This window comes from Siphateles boraxobius, unplaced genomic scaffold (genome assembly GCF_051911475.1).
Source record: "Siphateles boraxobius isolate OS27281-9 unplaced genomic scaffold, OSU_SipBor_1 13, whole genome shotgun sequence".
Lineage (NCBI taxonomy): Eukaryota > Metazoa > Chordata > Actinopteri > Cypriniformes > Leuciscidae > Siphateles > Siphateles boraxobius.
The window spans coordinates 15525327-15550000 of record NW_027508733.1 but is presented as its reverse complement, the minus strand read 5'-3'; the positions used below and the strand labels follow the sequence as shown (position 1 = coordinate 15550000).

At 37.9% G+C, this 24674-nt stretch overlaps 2 protein-coding genes across 3 annotated transcripts in view; one reads left to right on the top strand and one right to left on the bottom strand.

Moving 5' to 3' along the window:
• atp6ap2 (ATPase H+ transporting accessory protein 2) overlaps positions 1 to 278 on the top strand; it is an 8883-nt gene extending 8605 nt beyond the window's left edge. For both annotated transcript variants that reach the window (XM_077226089.1, XM_077226088.1), the window contains one exon: positions 1 to 278. This exon is cut by the window's left edge and continues 740 nt beyond it. The gene's annotated coding sequence lies outside the window, so the exon portion shown is untranslated.
• A 44-nt stretch (positions 279 to 322) lies between these two features.
• LOC143735820 (uncharacterized) lies at positions 323 to 21232 on the bottom strand. Its single transcript, XM_077226090.1, has 5 exons — positions 21188 to 21232; positions 20760 to 21092; positions 20442 to 20564; positions 1626 to 1720; positions 323 to 1227 (listed from the first exon to the last, which is right to left on the bottom strand). Exons 1-5 carry the CDS (start codon positions 21213 to 21215, stop codon positions 1099 to 1101), a joined length of 708 nt encoding a protein of 235 aa, XP_077082205.1. The 5' UTR covers positions 21216 to 21232; the 3' UTR covers positions 323 to 1098.
• Positions 21233 to 24674: the final 3442 nt, after the last annotated feature.

The following is a 24674-nucleotide window of genomic DNA, read 5'->3' as shown; positions in this document are numbered from 1 at the left end:
CAAGTCACAAGTGCAGAAGTTTGCATCACTTGACTATGATTATTCACTTTCAAACAAGGTACAGAAAGTGTAAAACACTATTGTACACTTTGTTGTCTGATGTTTTTCTGAAACATAAGAGAATTGCATTGCAACTATCTTAAAATGCAGTCCTTTTGTTTTTTACTTTAATGCATGCAGACTTTTTGTTGCTCTTTGTTCAAAAACAGGAAGTGGCACTTTCACCAATGTTCTCACATGACATTAACGTGATTAAACTTGCATCAGTGTTATACAAACACCAGCGTCTAGATCTACATTTGCTTTTCATGCCATCTACGACTTTGTTAGACATATTCATAATTAATTTTGACACTTTTATTCAACTTTTTCTAATGGTTTTCTGGCCCTTTCTGGGACCAGACTGGGGGAACAATTACATAAACTTAAACCAACATGGTTTTATTCAAAACTCAAAATAAACCACAGAAAATATACACAATTACAGTCATTTAAAAACTTTGCTTATAGAAAACTTAGTGGTAAAACTAATGTCAAGTTGTTAACATTAATTAATGCATGTGTCATGAACTAACAAACAATTTTAACAACTTATTAGTTTAGGTTGTTATTTTATATTGTTAGTAGTATTTAATGTTTAAATGTACTATTGTTGATGTCAATTCATACAATTTGACATGTTAAAAATGTATTTACGCTAACATTACACTGTAAAAAGGGATCAGTTGACTTAACTTATAAAAGTGAGGAAACCCGTTGCCTTAAAATTAAGTAAATAAACTTCATGTGTAGTTGTAAAAATTAAGTCATGTGGAATTGTCAACTTAATCATTTTAAGGCAAGGGGCTTGCTCACTTTTTTTAAGTTAAGTCAGCTGATCGCTTTTTACAGTGTAACAAGGATTAATAGAAGTATCGTTCATTGTTTTTTTCATGTCAAGATTCATTTGTTAACATGTCTAAGATTACTTGGTAGCAACATCCAACAAAATATGTATTTCATAAATAAGTAAATAATATGATTTAATGCAAACGGTGAAGGAAACCCATTGTCCTTTACACATGCAAAAAAAACAAATACCCAAGGTGTCAAACCACCTCAACAACTTTGGGTCAAGTGGTGTTGAAATCTGGGATGTGGCTTTGGCTTCTGGAGAAGCGTGTAAGTGCCGTTGATCTGTTTGGGATTTTCTTCTCTGGAATATGTTGGCAACTCTATTTCAGAATACTAGAGAACAATACAGATGAAATAAGGCACTTTCACCTCCCATGAGAACACATTTGATTGATTTTTGTTTGTTATTTTCGCTAACTGCATGTTTTACTGTTGCTTAAGATGTTTCGCAAATTGTCAAAGTCACTAAAAAAGTCACCATCATTTCACAAATAACAAGTTTTGAAACATCTTTAGCTACTAGAGAAACACTAGAATAACTTGACATTTTAGCTGGAAATTTTTAACACTGGCAAAGGCAAAGAGACAAAACGTTTGTTATCTTTATCTCCTGTTTACAATAAAATACTTTTAGAGGCAGACCTTTTTTGCATTTTTAGCTGGAAATTTTGGAAAAAATGTCTTCCATGAGCTAAAATGTCAAGATAATCATATAGTAATGTAAGTCTTACCTGTGCGGCGTTAAAGTCCTCAAGCTGCACTGGTTCGACATTCTGGCGATGTTGTTGACTTTTTGTGAGCTTCTTAAGTTTAAGTATTAACAGACCTAAAGTCATACATTATAAAACAGAACTTAAGTATATTTCATAGGAACTCTTCATAAAGGAATACACTAAACTTAATTTAAATTACTATAAATAAGTGGCCAGATTCATTTTGAACATGTTATCATGTATTTTTATACCAATTTTTTGTACAGAAATCTCACCTATTATTGCGATAATCAGCACAATGTTCAATATGAAGGATGTAACGGTCAGAATAGGTGTTTTCTCACAGCGTGGTTGTGGATGATCTTTGTTTTCTGTTTGATTGTGATCTTGGGCAGATTCGGTTTGAATAGAAAAATTTTAACAGTTTTGTGTTTTTAATGCCAAATATGATTAAAACTTTATGATAGAGTTACATTTAAGAACATGCACTTCAGTTATTTCAATAACGTAGTTGATTCAATTTGAGATATTTTATAGTTACAAAGATATTTCATACATTTGATGTCAGTTGTAAATGTGATTTAGAAATACTTACCAGAGATGTAAAGTCTGGTGCCATTGCTGAACTGTAGCAGAGTTGAGCCTGTTTTTACACAATAATATATTCCTAATTCTTCAATAGTTATGTTACTAATAAATAACCGGCTCAAAGTTAGTGCTGAATATTTGTTTTTGAATCTTTCTTCAAATAATTGAGGATATGTAGACTCTGATGTGAAAGTCCGGACAATCAGCACTGGAGAATCTGTCAGTTTCTGGAAAACCCAATAAATCTCTTTTACATCAATCTGACAGTCTAAAGTCACATTTTTCCCTAAATTCACCTGTTTATCTCTTAAACTCTCTGTAGTTTGACACCCCAGCAGAACTGTGAAGATAAAACACACACAATACCTTCAACCTTCAAAACCATCCAGTCGTGTGAAGATCACAGTGTAAGTACAGTGAGTAACTTAAACTTACAGAAGAGTAAAAGCTGCGCCGTCCTCATTCTGTGGTTGTTGAGCTCATATGCTGTAAGAAGGTTAACTCAACTATGAATCTGTGAGGAAGTGCGACTGCACACATACAGAAAAAAACTGAAAGGAAACCACCAGACACCCTTGAATAGAGGATGTAGAAGTTGAACTTGCACTGACCAAAGTTTTACTGCTATTAAACAGGTCAAAGTCCATGAGATACATGTAACCTACAGATTGTTTAGACTAATCAGTTTAAAGTTGCAATTAGTTTTACATTTCATAAATACAGAATATATTTCTATATTATCACTTGAACTAAATCTAATTTTGAAGTTTATTTTTCAAACAGAAAATGAGGCCAAACTTGCAATTGTAATGAGTGAGGGTGTTTTCAGCACCAGTGAGTGTATAAAGTCTTTAAAAGTCACCATTTAATAGAAGTTGCAATAGTCTTTTCCTCTCGATTGTAACATATAACCAAGTGTAACAGCTTGAAAGGGAAAGGGTCTTGATATTGTTCATTGGATAGTTATAGTTTGCTATTGGTCAATTTCATGTTGCCCCGCCCTCACGCCAGTAAACACATCATCAGAGAAGAAAAGATGGCTGCGTCCGGAATCACACACTCTCTTGAGTAGGTACTTTGCCAGCGCTAAAAAAGTATGTTCTGTATAGCATGAATGTGTGTAGTATGAATATAATCTGGATGTACTACATTCAGCATGTTGTCATTGTCATGTGACCTACCGGCATCAGTTGCGTCGCTTCACTGCCATTCACAAATCCTCTCCCGTGGCCTCATGGGATGGTAAAGTGTCCATCGAATGCACACTTCAGAATCTCACTGGAAGAAGAAGGTCATCCAGGTACTTTTTGCCTACTCTTTTATGACTACTGTGAAATCGGACATTATTCATTCGTCACATAGGCCTACTGTTTTTCGCCTATACTAAGGGAGTGGAAGTTATTTTGATTAAAGATTAAGAGGGAACATGAATTAACGGGTAAATCATTTATTATAAATATGGCAATGCTCCATAGAGAGAGAGAAAAGGAAAGAATTGCCAATATTGATATCATGGTGACTTCAACATTGATTGTGCTAGCTAGTATTTATACGGCCTCTGGAACATGGAAACAAGATAACCAAGATTGTATCTCTTGGACCCCAAAGTGACTGTTGATTGCAGGAATCCTGCAATAGTTGTGTTAACTATGCAAATAAAACAATTTATTATTATTATTATTAGCCTGTTATTATTAATAATTATAATTATTAATAATAATTACTCAAAGTACAGGTGACATATTACGTGATATATCACAGCTATCACAGCTAAAAGGTCAAATAAAAAATCTTGCATCCTTTTCAGTTAGCTCTCTGTTGTCATCTTCTAGTGCAGAAGATTGGAATGAACCGATTGATGACGCCATCTCCGATTACATTTAATTTATATAACCCATATCAAGCCTTACGAGAGTTTACGAAATAAATTACATTTATTAAATTGTAAATAAATACAAAAAGAAGTGTATACGAAATAGATCGGCACTAGACCAGCAATCGGCAACCTGACACGTGGAGGGATCACTGAAGCAAATGGTTTGTGTGATTAAATTTCTCACTTTCTGGAAAAATCTCACAGTATTTCATGAGTTCACACGTAGGCTACATGAAATCATATATAGTAATTTATGCGTTTGGCGTGCTGTCCGGGAGAGGGCTCCGGGTTCGGAATTTGGCCCGAACCCAGAGTACTCCCCCCTTTTGACCTTGGATAGAAACCCAGCTAAGAGTGATGTGATGGGGTGGTGGAGGGATGCTGTGAAACTGTCATGGGACAGAGGTGAGGGAAGGGCCGGCTATACCGGTTTCCTCTTGTGCTGATTGGTTGATTACCTGAATGTGCTCCTCTCGAACTTTGTTACATAAAACTTCATTTATAGCTCCCAACTTCATAAAAAGACTGTGTGACTAAGGAATGAATACCCCAAAATGTAGGCCTACGTCTGTATGCAAGTTTTAGGGACTTAAATTGCGTCTTGTCACGAGTCAGATAAAGCTATATTTGATCCCAAACACATCTTAAAACTTCTTTATGTTCATAACTAAATAATATACAATGACTAAAGTAGGATATGTTCCAAACTATTTTGATTAGTAAAATAAAATAATAAAAATAATAATATTATATATTATTATTTTATAAATAAAATAATAATATAGAATTCGTAGACAATTGGAAAAGTTTTTGGGGCAAACCTGGCCTGTTGAAAAGAGATGGTATTCATCCCTACTGGATGGTGCTGCTCTTCTCTCTAGTAATTTGGCTCATAGTCTTAGAGATAAAACATGACAATCTGGGGCTCAGGTCAGGAAGCAGACAGACTGGCTAAACCGACCATCTGCTAGCGGCCTCGCGTCACCAAGGTCAGATAAATCCCATCACATAGAGGCTCTTTCACCTAGATATCATCATATAGAGACTGTCTGTTCCCCGAATTTGGAAATATAAAAAACTTCCAAACCTATCTAAGGTTAAAAATTTAATTGATGTTCAACAAATAAAAAACAGATATAATACAGATGAGCAAACGATAAAGCTTGGGTTGCTGAATATTCGATCCCTTACTTCAAAAGCACTTATTGTTAATGATATGATTTCAGATTATAACCTAGATGTGCTGTGTTTGACAGAAACCTGGCTAAAACCAAATGATTACTTTACTTTAAATGAGTCCACCCCACAAGATTACTGTTATAAACCTGAACCTCGTCTGAAAGGCAAAGGGGGAGGTGTTGCTGTAATTTATAGTAATATTTTCAAAATCACTAAGAAATCTAGTTTTAAATATACTTCTTTTGAAGTGTTGGTGCTTAATGTAAAAATATATAGTGTAAACGATAAATCACGTTTGAGATTTGTGCTGGCTACTGTATACAGGCCACCAGGGCACCAAAAAGACTTTATCAAAGAATTTGCTGACTCTCTATCAGAATTAGTATTGGCTGCAGATAAAGTACTAATTGTTGGTGATATTAATATACATGTAGATAATGAAAAAGATGCATTGGGATTGGCATTTAAAGACATTGTAAACTCAATTGGAGTTAGACAACACGTGTCAGGACCTACTCACTGTCGTAATCATAATCTAGATCTAATATTATCACATGGAATCAATGTTGATGCTGTTGAAATACTGCAGCAGAGCGACGACATCTCAGATCATTATCTAGTCTCATGTAATAAATATGTTAGATACCCCAATATATACCCCTTCCAGAGGTCATAGATCCTCTTCTCAATATCATTAATTCGTCTTTGTCTCTTGGACACGTACCAAAACCCTTTAAGCTGGCTATGATTAAACCGCTTGTTAAAAAAACGCAACTTGATACTACGGAATTAGTCAATTACAGGCCGATCTCGAATTTGCGTTTTCTGTCAAAGATATTAGAAAAGGCAGTATCCTCACAACTGTGTTCCTTTCTTGAAGGAAATGCTATCTGCAAGGATTTTCAGTCTGGATTTAGACCGTACCATAGTACTGAGACAGCTCTCATTAAAGTCACAAATGATTTTCTCTTATCATCCGATCGTGGTTGTATCTTTCTATTAGTGTTACTTGATCTTAGTGCTGCATTTGACACCATTGACCACAACATTCTATTAAATAGACTAGAAACCTATGTTGGCATTAGTGGAATTGCACTAGCATGGTTTAAATCATACTTATCTGACCGTTATCAGTTTGTAGCAGTAAATGAAGAGATGTCTTATCGGTCAAAAGTTCAGTATGGGGTACCACAAGCCTCAGTACTAGGACCGCTGCTGTTCACTCTACATGCTACATGTTACACTGTACATGCTACCGTTAGGAGATATCATTAGGAAACATGGAATTAGTTTTCACTGTTATGCTGATGATACTCAGCTCTATATTTCCTCAAAACCTAACGAAACTTACCAATTCACGAAATTAACGGAATGCATAGCTGATATAAAAAATTGGAGGACTAGTAATTTCCTTCTACTAAATTCTGAAAAAACAGAGATTATAATTATTGGACAAAAAACTTCCACACGCAATAACCTAGAATACTGTTTAACACTTAATGGCTGCTCTGTCAAGTCTTCGTCGTCAGTTAGGAACCTGGGTGTGCTCTTTGATACCAATCTCTCATTTAAAAAAAGTCACGTGTCTAGTATCTGTAAAAGCGCATTTTTCCATCTTAAAAATATATCTAAATTACGTCATATACTCTCATTGACAAATGCGGAACAATTAGTTCATGCGTTCATGACCTCAAGGCTAGATTATTGTAATGCTCTACTGGGTGGTTGCCCTGCACGCTTAATAAACAAACTACAGCTGGTCCAAAACGCAGCCGCTAGAGTTCATACAAGAACCAGGAAGTATGACCATATTAGCCCGGTTCTGTCAACACTGCATTGGCTCCCTATTAAACATTGTATACATTTTAAAATATTGCTGATTACTTACAAAGCACTAAATGGTTTAGCTCCCCAGTACTTGAGCGAGCTCTTAACCCATTATAATCCTTCACGTCTATTGCGATCTCAAAATTCTGGCCAGTTGATAATACCTAGAATTTCAAAATCAACTGCTGGCGGTAGATCCTTTTCCTACTTGGCACCAAAACATTGGAACAATCTTCCTAACATTGTCCGGGAAGCAGACACAGTCTGTCAGTTCAAATCTAGACTAAAAACACATCTCTTTGGCTTAGCATATACATAACACATTATAGATTGCTATAATTCAATGTTAGGCTGCAAGGTTTAGATCAGCCGGAACCGGGAACACTTCCCATAAATCCTGATGTACTTTGTACATCATAAGAAGGATGGCGTCTACGCTAATATTAGTCTCTCTGTTTATCCCGAGGTTTATCGCAGTCCGCCGGATCCAGGCCATATCCAGATCTGATGAAGGACCATCACATGGACATGACGACAACGCTTCCCTGAAGTGCCAGCCTCATCAACACTGTGAAGGCCTCAGGGACACCTCAACAAACTCATTTCCATACCGGCGTGATGACTCCGACCCCTAACCAGATGAACTGGATAAATATTGTGAAAGTTCTGATCCAATCTGACTTCTGACCTATTATGCCACCTAAATCATAATCATACACTGTTCGTTTGTTGGCCAAAGGAGGACTGGCCCCCCGACTGAGCCTGGGTTCTCCAAAGGTTTTTTTCTCCATTCTGTCACCTGATGGAGTTTTGGTTCCTTGCCACTGTCGCCTTTTTTTTCGCCTTCATTCGCCATTGGCTTTTGGCTTGCTTAGTTGGGGACATTTAACATTTAATTTTGAATTTAACAATACTATTACAACTTTACTTTCCTGTTATCTCTGTAAAGCTGCTTTGAATCAATTTGTATTGTAAAAGCGCTATATAAATAAAGGTGACTTGACTTGATTTGATTAGCTTACCTCAGCGCGTCCGACTGTGATACTCAGAAAATAGATGGCGCCGTTCCCATTTAAAGGCGACGCTAAACATGCTCTGCCTGTAGGCTACTTGATATAATCATGTATAGATGATATCTAGACAAGTCAAGAAAACGTGTAGGTTTTAACTAGTTATAACGGGCATAACCCAGTTGTGTCATGATCCTGGTATCCTCCTCCTTTACTCTATCTCCCTCTGCTGGTCATATTTGTTATTGCATCCTCGTACACACACTCATTCACACTCATTATCTCATTCATCTCTAGCCGTTTCTCAGTATCCCATCTGTTCCTCCTCTTCTCCGCACCTGTTTCCCACTTTCTCTGAGTCTACTCCCTATTTCTAGGCTTTCCTTTGTTCTTTGTCAGATTATTGCCAAATGCTGTGTATCTACCTGCTCATTGATCCAGTGGTTTTGTACTCTGTCCTGTCCGGTCTTGTCTCGTCTCGTCTGTAGTCAGAATTATTCAGATGACACTGTGCTTCGCCTCTGCTTATCCAAAGCCTCAGTAAACGTGAGTGGTCTTCGGTTTGGCGTTCCCACACTCTCTCTACGGAGCCGGTGAGCCTCGGAGTGTCGATCCTTCTTAACCCAGTGTGAAGTTGTTTTTTCACTACAGACTGCCACGTACGCTAATGATCGCTCTCGCATCGCCTTCATCATCTCCCTGCTGACTGGCCGTGCGCGAGAATGGGGTACAGCTGTCTGGAGCTCCGAGGCCGAATGTCTCAGCCGATATTCCTTCTTCAAAGAGGAGATGTTACGTGTCTTTGACCGCTCTGCTAGTGGCACGGAGGCTTCCCGGCTTTTGTCTTCTCTCCGCCAGGGGAGGAGGACAGCGGCAGATTTTTCTATTGAATTTCGAACCCTGTCTGCTTCCTGTGATTGAAACGAGCCAGCTCTGGTAGCCCGTTTTCTCGAGGGGCTCAACGCCGACATCAAGAGCGAGATCCTAGCCCACGAAAGCCCTACTCAACTGGACACCCTGATCGACATGGGCATTCGAGTGGAGAGGCGTTTTGAGGTTCGCCGCCGCAGCCGCGGTTTTGATAGGTCTTTTCTCTCTGCTCCTCCGACCTCCTCAGCTTCCTCCGCCACAGCCAAGACCGAGCCAATGCAACTGGGAGGGCTGCGTATCTCTGTTGGGACTGTTGAGTCCCAACGCCGCATTTTGGCCGGGCTGTGTATGTAGTGTGGATCTGCCTCCCATCTTATCGCCACCTGCCCGGTAAAAGCCAGGGCTCACCAGTAGAGAGAGGGTTACTAGTGAGCGCTTCTACCCTAGACCCTCCCCCACGCACTCGCACTACTTTTCCGGTCCGTCTCCGTTGTCCAGGAGTTTCCGTCTCATGTTTGGTCCTCATCGACTCGGGCGCCGAAGGCAATTTCATTGATGAGACCTGGGCTCGAGAGCAGGGGATCCCCCTCATTATTCAGAAGGAATCCTCTCCTGTCCACGCCCTCGATGGTAGTATTCTCTCTCGAGTGCGATATTCTACTGCCCCGGTGAGTCTCACCGTCTCAGGCAATCATCAAGCGACAATTTCTTTTCTAGTTCTACATTCACCTTTTAATCATGTTGTTTTAGGCCATCCCTGGTTAGTTGAACATAATCCTCAGATTAATTGGTCTAATGGCTCTATTCTTTCTTGGAGTTTGTCGTGTAATGTTAAATGTTTGTTGTCAGCTGTTCCTCCTGTCTCTTCTGTTTCTGTTTTTCAGGAGGAGCCAGGTGATTTGTCAGGGGTCCCGGAGGAGTACCATGATCTTTGAGCGGTCTTTAGTCGTTCCAGGGCCACTTCTCTCCCTCCCCATCGGCCGTATGACTGTGGCATTGACCTCCTTCCTGGCACTACTCCCCCTCGCGGGAGACTCTATTCTCTCTCTTTCCCAGAACGCGAGGCTCTTGAGAAGTATCTGTCCGACTCGCTCTACGCAGGTACTATTGTTCCTTCCTCCTCCCCTGCCGGTGCGGGTTTTTTCTTCGTTAAGAAGAAATATGGTTCATTACGTCCCTGCATAGATTATCGAGGTTTAAATGACATCACGGTCAAGAATCGGTATCCCTTGCCGCTCATGTCATTTGCCTTCAAGATCTTGCAGGGGGCCAAGGTCTTTACTAAACTGGATCTTCGTAATGCGTACCATCTGATTCGCATCAGGGAAGGGGACGAGTGGAAGACGGCGTTTAACACCCCCTTAGGGCACTTTGAATACCGGGTTCTTCCTTTCGGTTTGGTCAACGCTCCTGCCGTGTTCCAGGCGTTGATTAATGACGTTCTCAGAGACATGTTAAACATTTTCGTTTTTGTCTATCTTGACGATATTTTGATTTTCTCTCCCTCTCTCCAAGTGCACACTAAACACGTTCGTCAGGTTCTCCAACGTCTCCTCGAGAATCGACTGTTCGTTAAGGCCGAGAAATGTGAATTTCACGCGCAGTCTATTCCTTTTCTCGGATCTGTGATTTCTGCTGAGGGTATTAATATGGACATTTCCAAGGTACGTGCCGTTACAGAATGGCCAGTTCCCGAGTCGCGCGTCGCCCTACAGCGCTTTCTAGGTTTCGCACATTTTTATCATCGGTTTATCCGCAACTTTAGCCAGATCGCCACGCCTCTCTCTGCCCTCACATCATCCAAGGTCCGATTTTCCTGGACGGAGGATGCACAAGCTGCATTTGATCGTCTGAAATCGCTTTTTTCGTCCGCTCCGATTTTACGAACTCCCGATCTCTCCAGACAATTCATAGTTGAGGTTGACGCATCTGAGGTGGGCGTGGGAGCTGTCCTCTCCCAACGCTCACACTCTGATGGCAAGACTCACCCCTGCACGTATTTATCACACCGTCTCACCCGCCGAACGAAATTATGACGTGGGCAATCGTGAATTATTGGCCATTCGTTTGGCTCTCGGTGAGTGGCGTCAAGGGCGTAGGTTTAGGGGGGGACGCTGGGTACTAGTCCCAATCAATATTTTGAGATGACAAATTTGTCCCCACCAATATTTAGCAAGCTCCTTTGAACTGCTAGTTTGATATTTGCGCTGCATTTGGATCGATTCCAACGGCCAGGACGACGACAGTACAAGATACGCCGTAATTTGATTGGCGGCGGGTTATCTGACGGGCAGGCTACACGCGCGGGCCGGGACTACTTTTTGTGCTTGCACTCACTGGCAGCGAGCGGGTGGTTTATGCGTGTGTGCGCGCTTGACGACGCCGATGGCAAGTTACCAGGGTTGTCTCTCTGCCTGCCATATACAAAGGCCAGAGTAAAACATTTTAATATTCCGTTTTTTTGCCCCTTTTTGTACTTTGTAGATCAGCTATGTCACCCAAGAAGAAGAAAGGGGACATACGAAGCTTTTTCATAAAGCAGAGTGTAAGTAGGCAAAAATAACTAGTCACACAAATAACTAGCAGTAGCAGTGACTGACCAGGCTTTCAAATGCAGATTCTACTGTGGAAAATAGTATTACAGTTTTTTACAATCACTTTGCTACTATTTTCAGAACCTTGATGTCATTTTTCAAAACTCTAGACACAAAACTCAAAACGGTTATCACTTGTAACACAGGCTGTCTAATGTTCAAAACATTGCATTGTGCATTCACATCTTTAAAGAAATCTTGCACTTGCACAATCATTGGTTCAAAGAACAAATTTACTGTGAAATACCATTGAAACACAACTATAGATCACCCACACACAAGCAACCGATAGTTTCACTCTGTCATTGTTCGTACAATCATTAACTATTGTAGAACAAAATAGGTGATCCAGATTTCATTATGGCACTACATGTACAGTAAATATACATCTCTGTTACTGTAAAGCACTGCAGTCGTAGAGAGAATACACAAATAGTGGAATCAGCGAAGAAAGTTTGTAATATATTGATGCAAAACACTACAGTACAATCACAACATAGGTTTATTGGAATCAAAGCAAAAATATAAAATATTAGGCTACATCCATGGATATTGTAGTCTAATTGGTTCATGCTCCACGCTAATTGGTGACAATGAATCTCGTTATCTTGAAACTTTCATGATTTACTGTAAACATGGAAGATTGCGTGTGTTTCCATACAACTATGCATTAAGAGTAATGCAACAGTTACTTATCATTTTGAGCAGTTGTATCAATTGATAGTTAGATCAGTGTAAGGAAATGAATAGACATTCATTTGAAATGTAATGTGTGAATTGCCTTTTGAAATAGTAGTACTGTGATGTTAAGTTGTGTCATATTGAACAAGTGATTTTTGTTGAATGAACAAATGATCTAAGTTTTATGTGTATTGTATCCAAACAATTGAGAAAAGGGTTAGAGTTTTGAAAAATTTGCATTTTGATCATTGGTTGTGAGTTTTGTGTCTAGAGTTGTGAAAAATGACATCAAGGTTCTGAAAATAGTAACAAAATGATTGTAAAAAACTGTAACTGGTGATCCTGGTTACCCAGGATATTGTTACAGTTAAACCTAGCTTCTGCAATCTTTCAAGGTTAGGATCATTAATTAGGGGTGTGCAGCACGGATAGACTCATAGAAGTTGCGCTATCATGATAGAATGCTACGAAGTCACTGAATGTTAATTAGCCTACCTTAACTTAGAATCTTGCAGTCATAAACAGTGGATCATCTGAGATATTTTTCGTTTCTACATTCTGTTTATGTAATGTATTTGTGAGTGTAGCCTACTTGCTAGACACATGTGCTGGAAAAACATGTTGGCAATGTTAAAAAAGCGAAAGTGAACACTGTTGGTTATTCAAATATAATGAATCATTACTTGATTGATAATATCCAAATAACAATATCTGGTAAGAGGGTTAAACTTGCTAGCCATAGGATAGAATACAAAATTAATTAACCATTTTGTATGCAGGAAAGACCGCATCAAACCACAACAGATTTACATTTATTCATTTAGCAGACACTTTTTATCCAAAGCGACTTACAATTGAGAACAATAGAAGCAGTAAACCTAGGATAACAATATGCAAGTTTTATGACCCTTCCCAGTTTAATCTAATGGACTTTTTTTAAGAATAGAATGGGGGGGATGGGGGGGAAGGGGGGGGGGGATGGGGGGGGGATGTCCCCACCAAAGCTGAGACCAAACCTACGCCCATGAGTGGCGTCACTGGCTTGAGGGTACCGCTGTTCCATTCATTGTCTGGACGGACCATAGAAATTTAGAGTAAATTCGCTCTGCTAAGAGACTATGCGCTCGTCAGGCCCGTTGGGCACTTTTCTTTACGCGCTTTAATTTCTCTATCTCATACCGTCCCGGCTCTAAGAACCTCAAGCCGGATGCTCTCTCACGACAGTTTTCTTCCCCCGAGGCTGTTCCCAGTAAGGAGGAGAAACTTGCTCAGGGCATGGTGGTGGGTGCAGCTGTCTGGGGAATAGAACGTTTGGTTAAACGCGCTCTTACCCACGCCGTTACTCCTCGTCTTTGTCCCAAGGGAGTTTTATTCATTCCGCCTTCTGCTCAACTAGCTGTCCTCCAGTGGGGGCACTCGTTCAAACTCTTCGCCCATCCCGGCGTCCGGGGCACCGTCGCACCACCGCCGTTCGCCAGAGGTTTTGGTGGCCCTCTTATGAGCGTGACGTTCGTCGTTTAATTGCCTCGTGTACAGTCTGCGCTCAGACTAAGTCTCGTAATTCTCCTCCAGCCGGTCTGCTACGTCCTCTCCCGTTGCCCTTTCGCCTGTGGTCGCACATCGCTATGGATTTTATCACGGGTCTCCCTCCTTCTGAGGGGAACACCGTGATACTTACTGTTGTTGACCGTTTTTCTAAGACCGCTCGTTTCGTTCCGTTACCCAAACTCCCCTCTGCAAAGGAAACAGCCCAAATAGTCGTCGCCAAGATTTTTAAGATCTTTGGTCTCCCCACGGATGTTGTTTCCGATAGGGGTCCCCAATTTGCTTCCTTATTTTGGAAGGAGTTTTGTCGTTTGATTGGTGCGTCGGCGAGTCTCTCCTCCGGTTTCCACCCTCAAACCAATGCCCAGGCCGAACGAGCTAACCAGACTATCGGTCGTATTCTCCGCAGCCTCAAGTTGCATAATCCTGCCTCCTGTTCTGAACAGCTTCCCTGGGCTGAGTACGCCTTTAATTCCGCACCGTCCTCCGCTACAGGGTTATCCCCGTTTCAGTGTTGTCTTGGTTACCAGCCCCCGCTATTCTCCTCACAAGACTCCAACTCTAAATTACCATCCGTCCAAGCCTTTATTCAGCGTGCTAAACGCACTTGGAGAGGGGTTAGATCTGCTCTTTGCAAGTCCCGTTCCCGTACCCGACGGTTTGCTAATAGCCGTCAAGTCAAGAGCCCTCGTTATTCTGTGGGTCAGAGGGTTTGGCTGTCCTCTACTAATCTTCCTCTCCAATCCTCTTCGCGTAAGCTGGCACCAAGGTTTGTTGGTCCGTTCCGTGTCCTTGAAATTCTTAGTCCTGTCTGTCAAGCTTAAGTTATCCGCTAACCTTCGGCGCATTCACCCGTTCTTCCATGTGTCCTGTATAAAGCCCGTTATTCGCGTCTTGTCTCGTCTCGTCTGCTGTCAGAATTATTCAGATGACACTTTGCTTCGCCTCTGCTTATCCAAAGCCTCGGTAAACGTGAGTGGTCTTCGGTTTGGCGTTCCCGCACTCTCTCTACGGACCCAGCCTGTCTCAATCATCTGGGATTCCTGTTTCGGCTGAAGCCAAGAATTTCTGTTTCATTAATTGAGAGACTTTTGTTACATTTACCAAAGACTGTCTTCTGTTCAAGTTTTGCCAAGCGGCCACCTGTGTTGTTTCTCCTGAACTGAGATTAAAGAATAACAGCTCACCTTTGCATTTGGGTTCTCTGTTCACTCACCTGACAAGTTGTCCACGTTTGTCGCCATGGTTGCAATTGCAGTATGAGGTCAAACCTGGCGGAAACCGGGGGTAACGCGGATATGACGTCATTGACTGGTGACTCCTCACCCCTGCTCACACGCCCCGTTTCCTTGGTTAAAATCACAATTTTCTCAATATTTACAAATTGTTGGAAACATTTGGGACATTGTAAGTAATCAACTAAACAAAATATATAACATTGGCCTAGTGGTTTTTGGATATTTTACTGCAAAAATCCTGCATATTGTACCTTTAATAATAAATATTTGCAACCCATATATTTTTTACTGCAAGTTGTTCTTGTGACAAACAAAAGAAAAAACATTTTGGTCGTAAAATCAAACGCAAAAAAGACTAATGAAGAATTGTTTATTGTGAATATTATTATAAGTTGTAGTATTGTTGTTGTTGTTATCAGTATTAATACAATAATCAACTAAATTTAATTAATACAATATTTGTAACTGTTCGTAATTTGTAAAAAAATTAATAAAGTCAACATTTGTATTGATCATAAATCAATTTAAATTTTGTATTAGTTAAAATTAACAAATAACATTATTTGGTGGACGAGTTGTTTACTGTGATTTAATGATTATATTTATCATTATGTAACTTTATTGAACATCATTTTGTTACATTATTTCATCATTGTTGTTACCATTTTATAAAAACAGTAGCCTAAACCATTTCAACTATCTGTTGTTTGATTTTACACATCTTAACTATAGTAAAATCACTCTTGTGGCTAAATGCTCTGAGATGCATATGTAAATTCATTGTAACATTTAGTTTGTGTGTATATTTCAGCACAAGTATGTGTCAATCGCTGAGGTACAGATCGCTAAAGAAGAGAAGTATCAGAAGACCCCTCTCTCTGGCTTAAGTGACTGTACACTGATAGAACTGCAAAATGCCATCTGATGGTGAGTTTAATAACCCTCTGTGTGTGTTTGTGTATTCAGGGTGAGGAGGAGCTGGAGATGTGTTCCACAGAGCTCTTGTACCAGGGTATTTTACCCAGTTTACCACAGTATATGGTGAGAGTCTGACAGTTCACACACCAGTCGCACTGAATTTGAGTCGTTCTCATACTGACAGACCTTGTTTGTGTGTGTTCAGATCGCTCTGCTCAAGATCCTGTTGGCTGCTGCTCCCACATCCAAAGCCAAGACCGACTCCATCAACATCCTGGCGGACGTGCTGCCTGAGGAAATGCCGTAAGACACTGTTAAACGGCACAGTTGCAGATGTAAAGTAGGTGGATGTAAAGTCGGGTGCAATCAATGACGCTAAACTATTGAGGAATGAGAAGATTGAAGAGCGCTTCTCTCTCGCGCGCACGCTGACTGCTGAATAACCGAACTTCTGGGCATTTCTCAGTGAGAAAAGTTGTGGTCGAGTGGTAGAACTTAAGTTTCAATCATTTTGATGACACAGTTTCAAATCACGAATAAACATGGTATTTATAAAATTACCATGCATTTTAATTTTACACTAGGGAACAAATCTCATCCAACAGATTGACTGAATTTACGTCTTCAAAAGCAGTTCTGTTAAAAAAAAAAAAATTGTTGAAAATAAAACTTCATGGGGTTCCATGCAGAAAGAATTATTAAAAACATAACCTAGGCTAAGCAAGGTGCGATATTTGCTGGTGGGGGATTTCCCCCCTCCACAGTAATCAATGCTATAATTAGCCTAAATAGACCCTATCAAATATTTTTTTAAATATGCAACACGCAAGTTTAAACAACAAACAATAAAATCTGAACCAGCGCTTCTGCTGAGAGATAACATGAAACGCGTTTCAGTTACGATCCTGGTTCCAGTGGCCTTAATATATTGGTTCACGGCTTTTTAAAATGTCACAACGTGTTTTGAGGTGGTTATGAAGGAAATATTTAAGTTTATAATTAAGTTTGTAAATATTTTGACACACCACGCCGAGTGCGTAGGCTATTCTAAAATCGGGTTTCATTCTGGCATTGAATTAGAGTTCGACAAACGCGGCGGCGCGTTTACTTGAATTTATTTTTCTCATAACAGCTAAAATAAAATCATCTTTTAAAACTGTAAAAAGTCTTATTTTTTCATGTAAAGTAGGCCTATACTCACAATAGGCTAACGACAAAACGTTTTCTCGCTCATGTGAGCGAACACACACTGGAGAAACAAACGTTTGGGCATTTCTCAGTGAGTTAAGACATGGCCGAGTGGTAACTTACGATTCGAACATTGAGATCAGGCACGGATTATGCCCAGGGGCCCATGCGCACTTCTAGACTTAAAGTCAACACTTTAATTCTTAAAGAAGAATTGAAGTGACCGCGATATAGAAGACTAGACTCGTCGCAGTCGCGTGAGTGAGTCTAAATTTCACTTTGCTTTTTTGGACATCAGTCACTACTGCTTTTGTGTTGAACGGAAGAAATGTACACGGTTTATGGTGTAGCTATGCGAAATTATTTGTATTATTTTGATTAATGTCTTTTATAAATTGTATTCATTATAGATTATTAATCTTTTGCATGTTATTGGTTTCCTTAATCATTTATAGCCTATATTTTCTACTAGGCTATAAGTTATGCTATTATTTCCAAATGTAAGATTTTTGGCGTCTCAAGATCGAGTAGATGTGTTGATTGGGTGATATAGCCTACCCTTGTATCAAAATATGTCTGATCCATCTCTGCAGATATGAGATAATGCAGATCTGCAATATTCTCTTAAAGGTATAAAAACAAAACCTCGTGTAGCCTATCTGTTTTCCTCTGTCTTTGACATTTGACCAGTCACGCAGACCTAGCCGTTACACCAACTGACATAATGGATCAGTCTGTTTGACCTTTTCTTATCAGACTAAAACATACGTTAAAGAGGATGTAAGTTTCCTGTATATTTTGCTCTTCACTTATGGCTCTCCTTTCATTCTGCAAATATCTTACTTCTTTTGTCCTGCTTTATGATCTTCACAATCTTTATGTGTTAGGTACACTTTCAATTTTATTATAAACTATGTAGCCTACTTGATGCATTTGTTTGTCTCTATAATTTTACATCTTTACTTAATTTGTTATTCCTTATTCAGATTTGATCTTTGACATAATCATAGCTTGTCTGGCTGGATTTCATTATCAACATGAGGGAATGTAAATGATGATTTTTTTTTTTTTTAGGTGAACTAATCCTTTAATGTATACTAAGTAAAAATGTAACCAATACTTTTGTGTGTAGCCTATAATACATTATGATCTTAGGCCACTAGCTACAAAACTTATTTGGGTTTGCTTTTTGCCATTTTCCATCATTGTGAGTTTACATAAAATAATCAAAGACCACTTATTAGACAGAAATGTATTTTCTTATCATAAAATAAAAAAAAATCATTTCAAAATTCAATTCATAAAAACACTAAAATTCTGTAAGTGTTTAATTTATATGCAATAAAATATCTTACTATAAATCTTAGCAGAAGTGTTCATGCAGAATAGAAATAGGACACAAGCAAACACTCTTAATAGTGATGAAGAAGATCAGAGATGAAAGCAAAGATAGAAAAGGCACAGGCGTTGATGATTTTACACTCAAACATAAAAACTAGACCAGAGTTGAAGCCGATTAACCCACAGCTGTGAGAAAACACACTCAGAACGGATCAATACAGTGAGAAAATCAAGACACGATAAACACACCTAACCAGAACACTCACTACAGCACTCAGCATTGCACACCTCAAGTTTTATTTACAGTAAAAGGCCTATTTATTGACTGAAATATGTTAATAAATCCAAAAGTGACATATGGAAGGGGATTTTTTATGGCCAGTAAACCGCGAAAATATGATATATGAGAATATTTTTTTAATATGTTTAATATGAGGGAAGAACAAAACACTTAACTTGGTTAAGGTATTTATCTGACAAAGTTATTTGGCAAAAAATGGCAAACTACTACAGCTACAGATTTAATTTAACTATGCAAGATAAAATGCATATAGAAAAACAAAAGGCTCACAGGAAAAAACATACATTGTCTACAGCGTAATCAGTTATTAATATATCATTGGTTCGCTCATGTTTGCATGTGTTCATAATTTCTTATATGATAGCCTGTCCAGAAATGATGTCTGCACAATGATGTCCACTACTGTATATTGCTTCTTGCCAATTTACATCATTGTGTTTAGCAGGCATTTATATAAAAAATCCATAGTTAAAGAACGAAGACACTCAAAAGTTACATATAGAACTTGTATTTATATTTCATTTATAATAAATGATCAAGACAAAAATAAAAAAAGGCTGTGCTGAAAAACTATTGAGAATTTTGCATTATATACATGTTTAGGAAACAAACATCAGTCCATCTTAAACAAACAACAACCAACAAGCTAACAATATTTTATTCTCATTATTTAGAAGAATACATGGACTAATACTTTAATGCATACTCATGTATTTATAATAGTGATATATAACTGAAATTTGAAAAAAATGTAACCAAGACTTTTCTGTGTACTAATACATTTTGGTCTGAGGCCGATAACACGTCAATGAAGTAAAGGTTACAGCCCTATATATAATCTAGGCCTATACATATTTGACTTTGCTTATTGCCATTTTCCATCCTTGTGAGTTCACATAAAAACACTCAAAAAATCCAAACAACTTATTACAGAAATTAAATTCCTAAGAATTTACGTATCAAGAAAAAAACAAAGAGAAACAATGCTGAAATGTGCATTTCATTCACGCTTAAGTAAACAATCTATAACATCAGTCAACCTATAACAAACAACAATCAAGCTAATAATATTTTACTCATTATTTGTCAGAATATATTTCTGTTAGACTGTATGAGAGGATTCACTCTTGATCATGTTTGTCTAGGCTTTTTTCCAAAAGCGTTGTTGGTCGAATAAAACAGACGAAACTCCACTTCAGAAAACTAGAGAATATTTAAAAAAAAAAAATAATAATAATTAGCAGCTAATGTCCATGTAGAATTTAGTTTTTCAATGAAAAAGAAAGCTGAATTATCGATGTTTTACCTCTTCATCATTTGTTCTGTGAAGCTGCAGTTCCTCATCTTGATATTGTCGGTGTGTTTTCTTACACACTTGAAGTTTGTTCAGCAATAGACCTAAAATACCAGCAACATTTCTGATTAAACATTATACAATTCATCACTAAAGGAATGTAACATGAAGCTTTTAAAAGAAAGATGTTTTATATTAGGCCTATGTATCATTTTATTTGAAACATATAACCCTGAAATCTCTCCTATTACTGCCAAAAACATCACAATGCTCAGTATGAAGTACAAAATCATTGGAGTTTGCTGTGAATTCGGACTTTGTGAGGTATTGTTCATTCTGTCTGATTCTGTTTTTTTATACCACTTTGTTTTACAGAAATCTCACCTATTATTGCGATAATCAGCACAATGTTCAATATGAAGGATGTAACGGTCAGAATAGGTGTTTTCTCACAGTGCGGTTGTGGATGATTTTTGTTTTCTGTTTGATTGTGATCTTGGGCAGATTCTGTTTGAATAGAAAAATTGTATCAGATTTGTGTTTTTAATGACAAATATGATTAAAACTTTATGATAGAGTTACATTTAAGCACATACACTTCAGTTATTGCAATAGTCGATAATTAAATTTGAGATATTTTATAGTTACAAAGATATTTCATACATTTGATGTCAGTTGTAAATGTGATTTAGAAATACTTACCAGAGATGTAAAGTCTGGTGCCATTGCTGAACTGTAGCAGAGGTGAGCCTGTTTTTACACAATAATATATTCCTAATTCTTCAATAGTTACGTTACTAATAAATAACCGGCTCAAATTTAGTGTTGAATATTTGTTTTTGAATCTTTCTTCAAATAATTGAGGATATGTAGACTCTGATGTGAAAGTCCGGAGAATCAGCACTGGAGAATCTGTCAGTTTCTGGAAAACCCAATGAATCTCTTTTACATCAATCTGACAGTCTAAAGTCACATTTTTCCCTAAATTCACCCGTTTATCTCTTAAACTCTCTGTAGTTTGACACAGCAGCAGAACTGTGAAGATAAAACACACACAATAGCTTCAACCTTCAAAACTATCCAGTCGTGTGAAGATCACAGTGTAAGTACAGTGAGTAACTTAAACTTACAGAAGAGTAAAAGCTGCGCCGTCCTCATTCTGTAAGTGTTTAATTTATATGAAATAAAATATTTTACTATAATTATATAACTGAGCAGAACTAGAACTGCAGAAAACAATAGGACACCACACCAGCAAACACTCTTAATAGCGATGAAGACAAAGATATCAGAGGCCGGATGCGTGATGTTTTCCACAGTGTGTGACTTTGTACACGATCTTAACATAAGAGAGCTGAAGGCGACTAACCCACAGCTGTGAGAAAACACACTCAGAGCGATGAATGCAGTGAGACTATCAAGACACGATAAACACACCTAGGTAGAAGGCCTTTTTATTGACAATGAAATATGTTAATAAACTCTGGATATTAACATACACTTTTGAACATTATATATATTGCTTTACATTACATTCATGTTTGGTTGACAAACTAAAGTCAATAAACGAGCAACAGTCAAGCTAAGAATATTTTACGCTCATTATTTAGCATAATATACTTCTATTAGACTGTATGAGATGATTTACTCTTGATTATGTATGTCATGGATTTGTCTGTAGTTTTTGAAAAGGAACAAAAGATTTGTTGATTGCGTTGGACAGACGGAAATCCACTTCAGAAAACCACAGAAAGGTTTTTTAAAAAAACTGTAAATTAGTTTCTAATGTCTGTTGAAAGATATTTCATCATGTTAACTCATTCAGTTGATTGAATTAGAGATGTGTTTTACCTCATCCCCATTTCTGTGGCAAACATGGTTTCACATCTGCAATAGACCTAAAGTACCAGCAAAATTTCGAATTAAACGTTATAAACTTCATCACAAGGAATGAAGCTGTCAGGGTTCTGATGTGTTATGTGTATTTGTGGTTTTTCCCTGTCAGTTGTCTCCTTGGTTACTGATTGATTAGTTGCACCTGATGTTGTTTTGCTTGATTGGGTCAATGTTATTTAAGCCCTATGTTTTGTTCAGTTCTTTGACCGATCTTATGTCTTATGAAGTTTGCTTGTTCCTTTCCCGTGTCTTTAGTTAAAGACTTCTCTGAGTATTTTTTCATCTTTGTTTTCTGTTATTACTGGACTGCTGCACTTAAATCTAGTTTATTTTGGTATCTTTGCTTCAACCAAACGTGACAGAAGCATAAAGGAGCCTATCAAGTCATACACAACCCTTTAAATAAAGTCCGTTATGTTATTTTATATATTACACCTGAAGATTCCTGAAATCTCACCTATTATTGCTAAAAATGTGACAATGTTCAGTATGATGTATAAAACGATCAGAGTCTGCTGCGCCGTCTGATGGTGTGACTGATACACTTCCGTCTATTGCTAATGCAGAACTTAAGAAGTAAAAAGAAACCCCTCCCTTGAAAAGAAGATGAGGTCTAACTGGAACTGAAGTATTTACAGAAGTATGTGAGGGGCCTTTAAATATTTAAAGGATTAGTTCACTTCAGAATTAAAATTCCCTTGTAAATCCCCCCCATTGGATTTTTCTCCATATAGTGGACTCCAATGGGGTCCAAGGGTTTAAAGGTCCAAATTCTAGTTTTAATGCAACTTCAAAGATCTCTACACGATCCCATCCGAGGAATAAAGGTCTTATATAGCGAAACGATCTGTCATTGTCTAAATTTTTTTTATTATTTATATACTTTTTAACAACAAATGCTCGTCTTGCATGTCCACAACCTCGCGCATTACGTAATCCCGTTGGAAATATCTACAAACAGATTATATCAATGAATTAAACGTTTTCCTTCAGTAAAAGTTTAGTAAGTCAAAATTAAAATGTTCAAACATTATAAAATGTAAGAGTCAAGTTTTTCTAGTTTTAAAAGAGCTTTTATAAGACATTCCATATATTTATATTAAGTTTTTGCTGAGTTTATATGACAATAAAGTATAGTTTGTATGGTATTGTTATGTTTTGTTGTTATTGGTATATGATGATGATGTGTTCAGTTCAATTCAACACAAATTTCTTTTTAGGGAAAGTGATGCAATTCAATTCCATTAAGTAGTTGTTAAATTAAAGGGATAGTTCACCCTAAAATGAAAATTAAGTGGTAACTCAACCTGGTGTTGTTGTAATGTCGTATGCCCTTCTTTCTTTTATGGACCACAAAAGGAGAATTGGTAAAAAAAGGAAACAAATGCCCCGCTCGCGCTCGTCCATATAATGCCAGTGAATAGAGACCTACATAAGACGCAAAAATATCACAGAATTATCACAGAGTATGGAATATGAAATGTTATGTATTATTTAATGAAAATCTTGACCTTGGCCATTGGTCAATGAGCACGTCGCGTAGAAATGCACTGAGAATTTAAAAGTTCTCCTTTTGTGAAAGAGTGACATACGGCATAAGAACAACACCAGGGTGAGTAAATGATGACAGAACTATCCCGTAGTACTGTATATAAAGGATTTGCATGGTTCATTTACCCTAAACAATTGTGTAACCACCACATGAGCATGAGTTGAAATATAGACCCTAATTTTTCATTTTTTTTCATGTGCTGAGCATTTTTGGTACATTTTGGTTTCTTTCCTTTAAAACTGCCCAGTCATCCCTAAAATCAACAAATTGTGCTTTTTCCAGTTTAGATGAAAATGGTAACATCTGAATGAACTGGTTTTATTCAAATCAAAAACATATTATTTATACCAGCAAAACAAATATCCAGGGGTTAAATAAAAAGAATTGCTCTTTAACAAAATGCAGATTACCGCTTTTTTACAGTGTATAGGTGCTTTCTTGTTTGTCTGGGGTTTTCTTTTGTCAAAAGTATGGAAAATAACTGAATTTTTAATACTTATGTTTGTGATATCTGTCAGTGTTATGTTTGGTTTGTTTGTGTTGTGTTCTGTGTTCTTTACTTTGTTTTCATTGTTTGATTAAGTTGAACACCTGTTAATGTTGATCGTTGCTTTGATTGGTTTGATATTATGAGCTTGGATTATGTCAGTCTTTGGTATTCGTCGTGTAAAGTTGGTTGTTCCATAATTTGTGCATTAATCGAGAGAATTCTGTTGTGTTGAGTTTTAAGTTTGGAAATAAAGTACTACTGCATTTAGATCCAGCTTTGTTTTCTTCCCTGCTCTTCAACTAGGAGTGACAATTGAAATTGCGACCGTATTAGCTAACAATGCTTTTGGGAAACACACCCAAGGTGGTTACACGATTGTTTTAGGTAAATGAATCACCCCAATTCTTAATTTCCAGACACTACTTATTGGAAATGAATTGCATCACTTTCCCTAAAATTAAAAATGGCTTGGACTGAATGGAACACATCATCATCACTTGGTAACATAAAGCATCATAACAACAAAACATCCGATCACAATAAAAACTATACCGTATTGTCACATAAACTCAACAAAAATGTTTTGTAAATCTTTTATAAAGATTTTTTATAAAGTGTGTCAAGAAGGGGTTAAAAATATAAATGAATTGGAAAAACTAGACACTAACTGTTAAACTAA

What these genes read in the sequence shown, in the direction of transcription:
- LOC143735820 (XM_077226090.1), bottom strand. Translation starts at nt 21,215, where the DNA reads ATGAGGACGGCGCAGCTTTTACTCTTCT. An exon ending in GGCGCAGCTTTTACTCTTCT is followed by an intron (nt 21,093 to 21,187) that starts GTAAGTTTAAGT and finishes TTATCTTCACAG; the next exon opens with TTCTGCTGCTGTGTCAAACT. An exon ending in GCTGATTATCGCAATAATAG is followed by an intron (nt 1,721 to 20,441) that starts GTGAGATTTCTG and finishes GTATGACTTTAG; the next exon opens with GTCTGTTAATACTTAAACTT.